This window comes from Rhinopithecus bieti, unplaced genomic scaffold (assembly GCF_001698545.2).
Source record: "Rhinopithecus bieti isolate Rb0 unplaced genomic scaffold, ASM169854v2 scaffold_35538, whole genome shotgun sequence".
NCBI classification, from domain to species: domain Eukaryota; kingdom Metazoa; phylum Chordata; class Mammalia; order Primates; family Cercopithecidae; genus Rhinopithecus; species Rhinopithecus bieti.
Window position 1 is genome coordinate 1,056,322 of NW_016815913.1, and position 15,044 is coordinate 1,071,365.

General features: G+C 43.4%; 1 protein-coding gene across 9 annotated transcripts; it reads left to right on the forward strand.

The window, feature by feature from the left end:
- Window positions 1–2,639: 2,639 nt before the first annotated feature.
- On the forward strand, window positions 2,640–13,915 carry CCNA1 (cyclin A1). Of its 9 annotated transcripts, none has more exons than XM_017854175.1 (9): window positions 2,640–2,903; window positions 4,123–4,311; window positions 8,686–8,932; window positions 9,124–9,248; window positions 9,703–9,926; window positions 11,026–11,230; window positions 12,168–12,281; window positions 13,219–13,352; window positions 13,658–13,914. In XM_017854175.1, exons 2-9 carry the CDS (start codon window positions 4,147–4,149, stop codon window positions 13,707–13,709), a joined length of 1,266 nt encoding a protein of 421 aa, XP_017709664.1. In that variant the 5' UTR covers window positions 2,640–2,903; window positions 4,123–4,146; the 3' UTR covers window positions 13,710–13,914. The 9 variants fall into 9 exon arrangements, with proteins under 9 accessions (XP_017709664.1, XP_017709665.1, XP_017709661.1 ...); XM_017854176.1 differs by having other exon boundaries at window positions 4,126–4,311; XM_017854172.1 differs by lacking the exon at window positions 2,640–2,903 and adding an exon at window positions 2,945–3,293.
- The last annotated feature ends 1,129 nt before the right edge of the window (window positions 13,916–15,044 follow it).

Genomic DNA, 15,044 nt, shown 5'->3' on the forward strand with positions numbered 1-15,044 from the left:
AGATCACGAGGTCAGGAGATGGAGACCATCCTGGGTAACACGGTGAAACCCCGTTTCTACTAAAAAATACAAAAAAAAAAAAAAAAAAAAAGCCGGGCATGGTGGCGGACGCCTGTAATCCCAGCTACTCAGGAGGCTGAGGCAGGAGAATGGGGTGAACCCAGGAGGCGGAGCTTGCAGTGAGCTGAGATCCAGCCACTGCGCTCCAGCCTGGGCAAGAGCAAGACTCCTCAACAACAACAACAAAATTCCTAGCAAAGAATTCAGCTGTCATCCTTATTTTGAAAATTAATCCTAGAGTTAAAGCTAGTTGAGCATTCACTGTCAGGTTGGAAGTGCTGACCAACGAACTTTTTAAGTTAAAAAAAAAGCTGTTATATTAGTATTTAAGTTATGCCAAATATTTTAGATATTAAAAAAGTTGTATTTACAAGTATGTTGTTTAATTCTCAATATATTACCAAATATATAGTTTATTTAAAGATGGGAAAAATTTAAATTTACTTATGTTTGAGTTCTAATCCTATTTTGCTATGCAAATCTAATCCTGATTTGCATAGCAAACTCAAGATTAGATTGTAATGCTGCTAAATGTAACATTATAATTATGCATTTCACTAAAACTGTGTAATTTGTGAGAAAGTCCTTTCTACTCCCTCTGCTCCTTTTGTTCTTAATTCTAAGGCCAAGTTTTAGTTTAGATTTTAAAGTAAAATCAAACACCTATTCAGTTAAATTTGTTTTATGTCATTGTCATAAATCATTACTCGTTGGAACACAATATTCAATGAAGGCTTTTTTTTTTTTTTTTTTTTTTCTGATATGGAGTCTCACTCTGTCACCAGGCTGGAGTGCAGTGGCCGGATCCGGGCTCACTGCAACCTCCGGCCTCCCGGGTTCAAAAGATTCCCCTACCTCAGCCTCCCTAGTAGCTGGGACTACAGGCGTGCGCCACCACGCCCGGCTACTTTCTGTATTTTTAGTAGAGACAGGGTTTCACCACGTTGGCCAGGATGGTCTCTATCTCTTGACCTCGTGAGTCGCCTGCCTCGGACTCCCAAAGTGATGGGATTACAGGGGTGCACCATCGTGCCTGGCCTCAGTGTAGACATTTTTTAGAGCCAAGAAAGTCATAAGTATTGCACAAGTTATACACGTATCTGAATTTACATGCACACATAGATATCAGTTCATCGAACACACTCTCCTGTTTAAGATATGACCAGAGGCTTGTAACGACGATGTAGAATTCTAAGCACAATAAAACAGTCATAAACTATGTAACCATTTCCCTTTGCCAAGTCTAGCAAAGTGGATGGAGCAGGAAGAAAGATGTTCATGATAATCCTATTTCATATAGATTAAGGTTGGATTAGGGTGCAGCCATTCAGTTAAGAGGAGGGGTATTAAATTATCCGAGGGTCTCATTTGGTTACTTTTTAAAGGCTAAAGATGGCTGAAAGTCATTGGACACCTTTGTAGCCTTGTCATCTGGTCCTGGCCAGATCTGAGTTGGGAAAAACCAGCCTCAGAGCGACTTCAACCCTGGTTTCAGCTTCAGCCCAGAAAAGCGGATCAAAACGACAGGTTCCACGAACAAACACTGCGCCAGCGCCTCTGTTTTGGAGAAAAGAAAAAGGGCGTAAGGTTTCGGTCACTTTTGTCCGAGGAAATCAGATGAAAAGGGGTGTACAAAGGACCAGGTCTCGTGAGCGCAGCCAATCTTGTCCGCTCCCAAGCGACTCGGGCTCTTGGCAGGACTTGCCGCAGAGTCCCTGACGCAGTTAAGCCACTGAGGCCTTCAGCGTTCCAGGAAATAACAACACTGTCGGCAGGTGGGGGAGGGCTCCTGGGAAGATATCCAACAGAGGCGCCAGGCAAGAGGACAGAAATACTCCTTTCATTCACCTTGCGAAGCAGAGCATTTGGTCCCCGTCGGCGTCTGACTGTTGTGGCAATCTAGATGTTACCAGAGTTCCCGTGTTTCCTTCATATTCAAAGGCACAGGAAATCGGGGGTGCAAGAGGACTGCTGTCTCTCAAGGAAACGTATCTCTCTGTGACAAACGTATAGAAATGAGTTTCATGTTGAACAAGATCTGTTTCTGCGTTCCTCCCTCATCCAGCCTTGATTCTCCAGATGCTTCCCAACTTCTTATTAAGATTTGACTCAACTGCACGGCTTTCAACCCGCGCTTTTGTTAGAATACTTCTATTTTCACCCTAAAGCAATGCCCACACTCAGTTTGCTTGGTAAAAATGTTAATAACGCACACTTTAAAAAAAGGCGATAACCGTTGCTTGCATAAAGTGGCCATTTGAATACACTTTGGGTCTGATTTAGAGATTTAGGGGTGTTTAAACAAAAAAGCAAAAGTAGTAACAGACTACAGCATTGGTAACGTGTGTGTGCATATATACATTTTTTTTTTTTAAATAAAGTTCGATTATTTCACCTGGCTTGTCAGTCACCTATGCAGGCGTCTGAGCCCCCGAGTTTCCAGGAGCCCTCCGTATAAGGACCCCAGGGACTCCTCTCCCCACGCGGCCAGACCGCCCGCCCAGCCCCCAGCCCGGAGCGCTGCCACCGACCCCCTCAGCGTCCCAAGCCCCAGCTCTGTCGCCCGCGTTCCTTCCTCTTCCTGGGCCACAATCTTGGCTTTCCCGGGCCGGCTTCACGCAGTTGCGCAGGAGCCTGCGGGGGAAGACTTCTCGTGGGGACCTCGAGCACCACGTGCGACCCTAAATCCCCACATCTCTGCCGTCTCGCAGGCCACATGCACCGGGAGCCGGGCAGGGCAGGTGCCGCCCGCAAGGACCCCCAGCGATGGAGACGCCACACTGCCGCGACTGCACGTGGGGCCACCCCGCCGCGTCCCGGCCGCCGCCAGGCAGGAAGCATAGGTGTGTGAGCCCACCCAGAGCGAGCCGCGCCCTCGGGCCAGCGTGGGCAGGGCGCCGCAGCCTGCGCAGCCCCGAGGGCCCCGCGTCGCTCTCCCGAGCCAGGGTTCTCAGGAGCGGGCCGCGCAGGAGACGTTACAGGGGGTTGTTAGCGGCTGTTGGGAGAACGGGTCACAGAAACAGTCCCTTCCAAAGCCGGGGCCATCGTGGGGTGGGCGAGTCCGCCCTCCCAGGCCGGGGGCGCGGACCAGAGGGTACGTGTGCAGACGGCGGCGGCCGGCCCCACCTCGCCCGGGCGGAGACGCACAGCTGGAGCTGGAGGGCAGTCGCCCGTTAGTCCCGCAGGGGCCTGAACGCCCAGGGGTCGCGGCGCGTCCACCAGGAGCGAGTCAGGTGAGCAGGTCGCCATGGCGATGCGGCCCCGGGGAGCGCACGCCAGCCGCGGTCGGCATGGAAACGCTCCCTCCGGGAGCTGTCCGGGAACGCCGCTGATTGGCCGATTCAACAGACGCGGGTGGGCAGCTCAGCCGCAGCGCTGAGCCGGGTCGCCTCCCAGGCTGGAATCGCTCATCACTTGGTACCTCCCTCCCCGCCCTGCCCCGCCCTGCCCCGCCCGGCCCCGCCCGGCCCTGCTCGGCCCTGCCCGCCGCTACCTCTTAACCCGATCCTCCAGTGCACTTGGCAGTTGTTCCAGACACGTAGAAAGATATCGCCGGGAAGAGCTGGGCCCGATTTGGGGTCCAGGCAGGTTTTGAGGACTCCTATCTGGTGGGAGGAGGCCGCAGTGCACCACCCTGCTTGTCACTTGGGATGGAGACCGGCTTTCCCGCAGTCATGTACCCTGGATCTTTTATTGGGGGCTGGGGAGATGAGTATCTCTGCTGGGGAAGACCGGGGCTCCCAGATTTCAGCTTCCAGGTAACGTGGGTTTAGTATCCCGACTTGGAGGCTTGTCAGAATGTTTCTCTCCTTCCAGCCCAACACGAGGTCTTGGGATAAAAAAAACCCCTCAGAAATTCAAATGACTGTTTTAATTCAGAGCAACTTTGATCGCTTGTGCGGTCGCTCATGCCCTTTCAGCACTAACAATTGCTGGGAAGATCAGCAATTGGTGTTAGTCCATTTGCTTGGTGCTCTCCCTCCTAGAGGTTCTCTTGTGTCCTTGGAGCCCCGGGTGGACGGGGTTGAGTAACCAGCCTGTCTGTTTCTCTTTCCCTGGTAGCAGCAGCCTGTGGAGTCTGAGGCAATGCACTGCAGCAACCCCAAGAATGGAGTTGTGCTGGCTACAGTGGCCCGAGGTCCCGATGCTTGTCAGATACTCACCAGAGCCCCGCTGGGCCAGGATCCCGCGCAGAGGACAGTGCTAGGGCTGCTAACTGAAAATGGGCAGTACAGGAGGACCTGTGGCCAGGTAATGACTCAGACGCATTGGGAATGATGCTTGTGGAGAAGGGCTCTCCTGCTTTGGTGCCAGGTGCTTTTCTCTTGCCTTTGTACCTACTACTCCCCCTGAGTATTACAACCCTGGAATCTGGACAACAGGGAAATTGATCTTTCCTTTCCTTTCCTTTCCTGTCCTTTCCTTTCCTTTCCTTTCCTTTCCTTTCCTTTCCTGTCCTGTCCTGTCCTGTCCTGTCCTGTCCTGTCCTCTCCTGTCCTTCTCCTGTCCTTCTCCTTTCCTTTCTCCTTTCCTTTCCGAGACGGATTTTGGCTCTTGTCGCCAGGCTGGAGTGCAGTGGCGCTGTCTCGGCTCACTGCAACCTCTGCCTCACGGGTACAAGCAATTCTCCTGCCTCAGCCTCCTGAGTAGCTGGGATTACAGGCGCCCACCACCATGCCCGGCTAATTTTTGTAGTTTTAGTAGACAGGGGATTTCACCATGTTGGGCAAGCTGGTCACTAACTCCTGACTTCAGGTGATCTGCCCACCTCGGCCTCCCAAAGCGTTGGGATTACAGGGGTGAGCCACGGTAGCAGGCCAGTTGATTTCTTAAGATCACCTTGAGGGGTTCGGTTTTCAGCTAGAAATAGTGATTAGTTTTCTTTGTTATTTTTTCCACTATCAAGGAAATAGGTCTAGGAACTGTTTGGATTATGTATATTAAAGTAATTTAAGGGCTGGGCTAAAAGGAAATGTGAATGCTTCCAAATAAACTGTGGAAGTGGGGTTCCTCCAGGTCAGAGCAGTGTTCACATTGATGCAGGCTGTGCCTAAAGCAAACCTGGATAATCTTGGCTGTGTTCATTGGGGATAGTGTTAAAATCAGGATTAGATTAGGCTAGACTCAATTACTCCAAAAAGCATGCTTTGAAAGCAGACATCTTCCCAGTACTGACTAAGCAGCTACGCTAACAGGTAATGGTCCCTCAGGTATTAGTTGTGTGAACTTAACTGATCATAGATACCTTAACAGACAAAAACTATACCTTTCCTATTTCGTAGGTGAGAAAATCTGAAAGGTTTAAGACTCTGCCAAAAGAAAGTTATGATAGAAACTAGATTAGAAGCCCCTCATCTACTGACTCTTCACGTGATCTGTTCAAAACTTTGGAGAAAATTGAGTGGAAGTGGTTTTAACAAATTTTAATTTGCTTAGCGATGTTTGCTTTTTAAAACTTAAAGCCTGAGACTTGGTTCTTATGAATTGTCAGTTGTGCCTATGTTGAGTGTTCACATTTTAAATTCCCAGTTGCTAACCTCTTATGTTACCTGGTGCCACTTCTGCATTTCCCTGTATCTATCCTCTACAACCTGCTTAGAAATCTATTTTGCATCTTCCTTTCTCCATTTAATCCTCGGTAACCTCCTCCTTCATGCTCACTCTCAGCTGATGACTTTGTATCTTATTTTCCTAAAAATATAGAAACATCCAGAAGAGAATCTGCACATGTTCCTGTGTGCCATATAATCTGCCATCCACAACCTGTTATGTGTCTGCTATGTCCCTGCTGTCATGCGAGGTCGCCCCCCTACCCCATGTGTACAATATACTCATGTCTCCTTGTTTCTTCAAGGATGTCACTCTAGCCACTTTTCTTTCTCTCGTTAGTTTTTTCTTTTCTACTGGGCCCAACCTGTAAGCATACAAATATATTGCCATTTTTCCATCTTAAAAACCTGTCAACTAAACGCTCCCACTGAGTGTTACAACCCTGGAATCTGGACCACAGGGAAGAAGTTGATTTCGTAAGATCACCTTGACCCGTCCCTTTTTCAGCTAGAAATGTGACGAATTTTCTTTGTTAGTTTTCCAATATCAAGGAAATTGGTCTAGGAACTGTTTGCATCATGTCGATTAAAGTAATTTAAGTGCTTAAAGTAATTTAAGTAATGGGACAGAAGCTGTCCCATTTAAAGCCACCTATCTTGAGAGTTTGTCATATCTCGACATATATAATGTTGCCTTTCCCAGTAACATGTAAGCTCCATCCAGGTGTTGATTTAGGTTGTCATGTTCACTGTTGTGTGTCCATTACTTTGAACACTGCCTGGGCCTGACCAGGATGGCACACAGTGTTTGCTGGATGAATGCTCTCTGTCTCTAGTTCTTTTTCTGCTCTATTTTGACTCAATTAATAGTCTTTTCCTTCCTCGACTGATCAACATTATTTGACATGGTTGATCATTCTTTTTTCCTTGAAATAATTTCTTCTCATTCAGCTTGTAGAACATCACTCTCCAAGTTTTCTACCTAGCTCACTGGCCACTCTTTGATATTCTAATTGCTACTTATATATCCAGTCTCTACAAGTTAAAATGCCCTATGGCCTAGTCTTTGATCTAAATCTTGCACTCAGTCCCTTAGTAGCCTCTTAGTCTCCTAGCATTAAACACTCTCTATTTGGTGGACTGATATTTCTATCGCTGGCCTGGGCCTCTGAGCTTTATTGCAGGCTCACACATTCAGGAGTCTACTTGGCATCTCCACTTAGATCATATAGTAAGCAACTTCATGCTTGTGTAAAACGAAACACCCGTCCTTTTCCCTACTCCCAGACTGCTCTTCCCAAGTCTTCCTTATCTCAGTAAATGGAGTATCCATCCTTCCTGTTATTTAGCCTCCAAACATTTGTCTTCCTCGATTCCTCTTTTTCTGTCACCCCACATCTAATCTAATGAGAAAATATTATTAGCTCTACTTTTTAAATGTCTAGAACCATTCTACTCTTCACAGTTTACAATTACTTTCCTGGTTCAAATCGCTATTGTGTCTCACTTAGAATTTTCAAGTTTTGTAATTGATTGACTTACTTACTCTCCACACCTGTGCACAGCCAGAATAATCCTTTTAAGACATAAAAAGATTATACCACTCCTTTGTCCCAAATTCCAGTGGCTCCTGTCCCTGCATAAAAGCCAATTCTTAGATCAGCTTTGGCAAGCCAACAAAAACAAAATAATAGTAATGAAAACTTATCCTTAATTGGCCTATGGTAAGTCCCTCATGATTGGCCTCTCTTTTCTTTCTGTCTTCATGCCCTATGTGACTGTCTCACTCTGCTCAGTTTGCTCCTACTGTGTCTTTTCTAGTTTGTTTCCTTCCTCTCCCACAGACTAGAATATAAACTCCATCAGGTAGTTCTTTTTAAACATTTTGTTCACTGCTAAATTATGGGCATGAGAAAAACTTCTAGCACATAGTAGATACTCAGTAAATATTTGTTTATTAAGTATATGTCCCAGCCTATGGACACAGTGTCTATGTAGCAAGAGTCAAACTTGGCAGTAACTTGGAGTCCTGGTTGTAGCAAGAGTCAAACTTAGCAGTAACTTGGTTATCTGGTTACAGTAACTTATGATTGTGACTCTTTGTTGTCTTTGTGATTTCCCCCCCATTACTACCTGCTGGATTTCAAGTGTTCATTTTCCTGCTAGACATAAATCATGTATTTAACTTGGTAAATAAAAGGGAAAGTTATGGAACCACCATAACTTAGAAGTCGCCTTCAACAGTACACATCAAGATACATTATAAACAAAATGGTAATGTGGTAGACAGAGCTGGCATTTGCATAAATATAGCTCAGGCTCGTAGAGCTTGCCCACCTGCCGTGACTCAGCTGACATTCACGCCATCTAGCATGGCTCACCTTAATATGCAACAGTGTTTGATGCATTATGCTTGTTCACTGTGGTGGCACCACAGTTGTTCCCATTGTTCATGTTATAAGAATAGAGAAAAAGGAGAAGTGACTGAGAAATTTCCCCAGGAGTAAATGCATTATGTCATACGTAAAGGTTCTGTGGCTTGTAAGAGAATTTAGCAGCATTTGGAAGTTTGGAAACTTCCAAAATCATCATGTTTCTTAATAACTGGGTATGAAATGGAAGCATTATAGGGGCCATCTGGCTAAAAAGTTATTTATTTAAGGAGGAGGGGAATTGTAGGAACTCAGTCACTGCATCAAGAGTTATGCAGACTACTTATAAAATCTCATGATGCTATAAATATAAAAGCCAATTTACAGTTTTGCCTTTATATGTGGTACCTATTTCATTTTGTAAGAGAGCTATAGGTTTTCTTTTTTCTACAATCTTGAGTTTCCTTTGATAACTATGTGATTAAATTTTAGGTAGCTCTTTCTCCAAATATCAAATGTAGACAAAGATAAGGGGGCAAAAATTACACTTTTGAAGATTTATTCTTGGAATTAAATTGCCGACATAGATTTTTCAGTTTAGAATTTATCTTACCTTCCCAGGCTGTTGGTTTGAGTCACGGAGGTTCACATCGCCTCTGTGGTCTTTGACGTGGCCTCTAACAAAAGATTTAAACGTTTTTTAGGGGTCCACAAGAATCAGGTGTTATTCTGGATCAGAAAATGCCTTCCCTCCTGCTGGAAAGAAAGCGCTCCCTGACTGTGGGGTCCAAGAGCCCCCCAAGCAAGGGTTTGACATCTACATGGATGAACTAGAGCAGGGGGACGGAGACAACTGTTCGGGCAGAGAGGGGATGGCATTTGAGGATGTGTATGAAGTAGACAGCAGCACACTCAAGTCAGACCTGCACTTCCTGCTGGATTTCAACACAGGTAACTAACTTGCCAATGGCTGATGGCTGATGGTACCCTGTATTTATAACTGCCTGCAGCATTCAATAGCTAGTACCTAGCAAGAGAAAAACAGCAAGAAATAACTATATTCACAACTGCCTGTGGAGGGTTAGTGGCTTGGACAAATGGTTAAATTAAATGAGTTATCTGACAATGTTGAATTCTTGCAGTTTCTCCTATGCTGGTAGATTCATCTCTGCTCTCCCAGTCTGAAGATATATCCAGTCTTGGCACAGACGTGACAAATGTGACTGAATACGCTGAAGAAATTTATCAGTACCTTAGGGAAGCTGAAGTAAGTTTTCCCACCTTCTACTTCAATCTTCAGGACCCAAAATCTTATTATTAAGATAAACTATATACTCTTGGCTCATAACCACTAGTGAATGGCACTCTTATGCCAGCTAAACATAAGAATATCTATGAAAAATAATAATTGTGATGGCAAGTAGCAATTGCTTGGACTATTTCTACATGATTCAAAGGGTTTCTATGTGAAATATTTTACTTTTAGGAATAATTCATATTGCCATTCTCCCCTGCCCCCCCCCGACCCCATGTTATTTGCTAACCAATTACTTTATAGAACCAGAAATTTACACTTTCTTCCTTATTATGATAAAGATTTATTTGGCTCTGATCAGGATCTTTCCAACCTTTGCTTGTGAGATTTTTAAATAGTAACTGTATTGTGGAATGATCTTTCTGAAATTGCACCTACTTAAATATCAAAACCTTTTCCCAATCAGATAAGGCACAGACCCAAAGCGCACTACATGAAGAAGCAGCCGGACATCACGGAAGGCATGCGCACGATTCTGGTGGACTGGCTGGTGGAGGGTGGGGAAGAATATAAGCTTCGAGCAGAGACCCTGTATCTGGCTGTCAACTTCCTGGACAGGTTCCTTTCATGTATGTCTGTTCTGAGAGGGAAACTGCAGCTCGTGGGAACAGCAGCTATTCTTTTGGCTTCGTAAGTGTTCTTTCAGTTTTCATAATATGAAACTATCACTTGTCAAAACACTGAATTTTTGTCCTCCATTTCTTATCGAAGAAATGCAATGCTTGATAATTAAAACTATTCATGTCTCCTTTGATAAAAGATCATCCTCTTCACAGGATTGACTGAGAAACTGAATCTTACCACATGTTTACTCTTCAATCACCTGGTTGTGATTTATAGCAACAAGTTCAATGTCATGACTAAGGCAGCCATCAGCTCAAATTCAGGATCTAATTTAACTATTTTGCAGTGTACCTTTTGGCTATTTCCTATCTATTAAGTCCTATTTAAAGACAGTGTGGTTACAAAACGCTATCTTCATGATCTAGCAAATGGCCCATAACAACAGGTTTATTTGGTTACAGTGAATAAACTACTTCAACGGGTTCCTGTTACTATCAGTCATTTGTAACAGCACCTAATTGTGTGGGCTGGGTTGTGGCTGAGCTACCTTTAAGTGACCTGTCGCTGAGTGGTAATTTCTTTTCTGTTCTTTTGGTCTCAAACATTCTATTGCTAATGCATAAAAACTTGCCAAAATTCCCCTAAAGAAAGGGGAAACAAAGGCAGAAGGAAAGAATTGATCATAGTGAAATTATATCATTATGTCTCTTGGCTATAAGCATCATTTGCTAATTCAGTGGAGAAAGTCGAACAGCATCTTTTTAAAAACTAGAGGCTTGTGGAGTTTGTTTCTATCATTGTGTTAATCCTAACACTTTTTTCTGTGAAATGATTTGAGGTCTGTAGAATGTGTAGGAATTTACCTGTAGTGTCTGTCATTCAGAATCTTTCAGCGTATCACAGGCCCAAAGCTAAAATTCTCAGTTGGAAATTATTTGTTACTACTCCTAGCAGTAAATATAACATATCCTTGTAATAATCATGCTCTTGGTCCAGAAACACGCTCCTAATATTTTCATAGCCTGGAGTCATTTAGTGGTATTTAAGTGGATATGTGGCTGCAAAGTAAGTCTGCAAGGGCCGTGTGAAGAGGCATGGCTTATGGTAGCACAGGAGTAGAGCTATAGGTTCCAAGTTTTACTTCTAAAAACTCTTCCTTTCCCAGGAAATATGAAGAGATATATCCTCCTGAAGTAGATGAGTTTGTCTATATCACTGATGATACATACACAAAACGACAACTGTTAAAAATGGAGCACTTGCTTCTGAAAGTTCTAGCTTTTGATCTGACAGTGCCAACCACCAACCAGTTTCTCCTTCAGTACTTGAGGCGACAAGGAGTGTGCGTCAGGACTGAAAACCTGGCTAAGGTGTGTATACCATGTGATTTCCAGGAACTTCCAATGCCAAGGATTGTAAAAATCAACTTTTCCCAATTATCCTTCAGTTCTTTCCTTTTTGGTTTTCTTCCCACAGGCCCAGAAAAACTGTTCCAGTGCTGAAAGAGAGCTAATTTTAAGAACCCAGCTTTTGGTTATAAGGCATTACTATTGACTATGTTTGACAGGCACGGGTTGTCTGATCACCCAACTGTTTAAAAATTTAAGCTTGGAAACTGTTCCCTTATTGGATACAGATCACATACAAACAAAACTTCCTAGGTTTATAGAATGGGAACAAAGTAAATCTAGGTTAATATGGTTCTAGTCTCATCCTAATATATTACTAAGTAATGAGCATTATTTGGTTGTTTGGAGTTATAGAACTTTAGTTGAAGGCATTGGAGTATTGGTTTGGTCAACTGGGTTTCCAGCGACCATAATCTAGGATATCTGGTATTTATGTGCTGTGCATAGAGTAGCAAGGATGTCCACATGTTTTACTATGTTTCTTCTAATATGAAATGTTCCCACTGGTGCTGTCCTAGTCTCTGAACTGCATGCATTTGCCTGATAGATTAATAGCGTTAATGTTTTTGTCTTTTGGCTAAAATCTCTGTTCCAATTCCAGCTGCCAGAGCAGTGCTACTTTATCTCAGCATAAACATAAGCATAAGAAAAGCAACCTATCACCTATCCTTTGGGAGTAGGCCAAATACTTTTGCAATGACATTTTACCAAAACATAAATGTTACTGTTGTTATAGACAGGCATACCAATTACTAACCCAGTAAACAATCTTGAGCATCTATTTCTATAGATGCCGACTGAACAAAGATAAGACACCATTTATTTCCTTGCCATTTCCAGGCTTACTTGTGACCTTAATCACATTTCTAATTCCAATGTGTTTTCCTCTCGTGCTTAGTATGTAGCAGAGCTGAGTCTACTTGAAGCAGACCCATTCTTGAAATACCTTCCTTCATTGATAGCTGCAGCAGCTTTTTGCCTGGCAAACTATACTGTGAACAAGCACTTTTGGGTAAGATCTAACTTCTTTCTAGATGAAATTCAAGGTCTATCTAGAATGGGCTTGCCTCTTATGAGGGCAAGTTAGTTCACTGAGGATCTAGTCATCTTGACAGCAGACCACATGCTGCTGAGTCTTCCAGGTCAGTCTTCATGGCTTTGACTCAGTGGCTTCACTCTATGAGGAGTGAGATTGCAGGAAGTCGAGGAGATAGTATCGCATGCTCCTTCAACAGAAGCAGGCCTGGAAACCCCAATGCCCACTGGTATTCAGGGAGGGCCCTTGAGGTACATTGACTGCTTCAAGCAAAAGTTGTTGACTTTTACCCTCTATATTAAAACAAACAAACAAACAAACCTGGGTCCAATTAGGATGGCCAGAAGATTGCACTTCAAGCTTTCAAGACAACAGGGTAGTAAAGTGTTGCCTCTTGCCCAAGAAGGTGACAACATCAGAAAAAGACCCTTAGGTTTGGCTCTGAAGGCTCACTGCTGTACTAAAAGAAGGGGGGTGTCTACATTTATTTTCATGAATGCTTATGTTTTTTTCTGCTGCATTTTCTTTTTTAAAAAATTTTCTTTTACCTTTTTAAAGCAGTTCTTATTCCAGCACTGCAGTGTTTTGACTAAAAATTTTTCATATTGTGTACAAATAGAATGGTCAGCCAAGCAGGGCTCTATAAGGGCCAGTAAATATTTCACTCATGAGGGAACAAGGAAAGTGATCCAGCCCCAAGTTGAGCATTATAAATTTATAATACGAGAAAATTTAGAGTCCTGGCTGTACTTTCTGATATTTTCCATCTAAAGTCTCTGAAGGGGGTTCTGGTTTCTTTTGAGATGAATGTGAATGTTTACTAAGGGATTAATTCCCTTTATTTCAAATTGGTTATTTTCAGATTTCTAATGTAAAGTTACATGAAGCAATTTTTTTCTTTTGTCTTGATTAGCCGGAAACCCTTGCTGCATTTACAGGGTATTCATTAAGTGAAATTGTGCCTTGCCTGAGTGAGCTTCATAAAGCGTACCTTGATATACCCCATCGACCTCAGCAAGCAATTAGGGAGAAGTACAAGGCTCCAAAGTAAGTCATTGACATTTTCATATCTTAGCTCTCTATTTAAAGATTAATGGGTTATAGTAATGGTTACTAGATTAAAAATAGATTAAATTGTATATCTGGTGCCAGGTTGGAAAAGTAAGGTTACATGTACAAATTTACAAATAAATTTGAAGAGATCTAGATTTATAATTTGTCACCTTTTAATACTTGTAGTCAGCCAACTTCCTTCCATTCTGTTAAAATTACTGGAAAGTTTTCTGTGGCCTGAGATTTTATCAAACTGAAGTCCTTGGCTTGTGCTGACCTTGCTTTTGGTCTTGTTTCAGGTACCTGCATGTGTCCCTCATGGAGCCACCTTCAGTTCTTCTTCTACAATAAGTTTCTGAACGGAAGCACTTCCAGAACTTCACCTCCACATCAGAAGTGCCATTAATTGTCATAGGCTTCTGCAGTTTGGATCAACTAATGTTGTTTACAATATAGATGACATTTTACAAATGTAAATGAATTTAGGTTCCCTTAGACTTTAGTAGCTTGTAATATAGTCCAACATTTTTTAAACAATAAACTGCTTGTCTTATGACCATGTGTTAGACTTATTTACTAATTATCATGGCTGACATATTCGTCTGGAATGTTTGTTGAGAGTATTAAAAGTGTTATCTCTATTTCAAGCATCTTCAAAACTGGTTTTGTAAACGTGGCATGTTATTAGGATTAAGTGTTCCAAGGTATCCAGGGATATTCACGGTTGATAAATGGCTACTCTGAGGCTTTTTCCTTCCTGTCTCTTTATTTCCCAGGTAGCTCTCCATAGATTAGTAAAGGAAGGAAGGGACAGCCTAGACAGATGAGTGAAGGGATTTGAATAAGCACTGCCTGCTGTAGCTTCACTCCACCATCCTAGTCAGTAAGACAGGGGTTGAGGCCCAGATGTAGTCACATACCTGTTAGGAGTCACTGACATTTAATTCTAATCCAAGGATACCATGCTTATTTGTACAGGGCTGCTATTATGTCTATGATCAGGTTTGATTTAGGCACCCATTAAGCATATATTTCTGTCTTAGAAGATGCTTTGGGAGGTAGAAAAGGCAAATTTCACCTTCAGAAGGAACATCAGAATAATGAACCCAACCCACCAACTGTGTCTCTTGGGAGACCTCTACCCTAAGCTTTGGTATGGCTTGAATTATTCCTGATCATTCATGATCTACAGTTCACTATGTATGGTTTCTCTTCCCTCTCCTCTCCTCTCCTCTCCTCTCCTCTCCTCTCCTCTCTTCACTTTTCAGATGGAGTTTCAGTCTTGTCACCCTGGCTGGAGTGCAGCGGCACGATCTTGGCTCCCTGTAACCTGCACCTCCTGGGTTCAAGTGATTCTCCTGCCTCAGCTTCCCGAGTAGCTGAGATTACAGGTGTCCGCCACCACACTCAGCTACCTTTTTGTATTTTTAGTAGAGACAGTTTCACCGTGTTGTTCAGGCTGGTCTTGAACTCCTGACCTCAACTGTTCCACCTGTCTCAGCCTCCCAAAGTGCTGGGATTACATGTGTGAGCTACCATGCCTGGCACACCTGGCTAATTTTTTGTATTATAATTATTTTATTTTTTTGTAGAGGTGTTTTTTTGTTTTTGTTTTTGTTTTTTCCATATTGTCCAAGCAGGTCTTGAACTCCTGGGCTTGAACCCTTGGGCTCAAGTGATCCATCC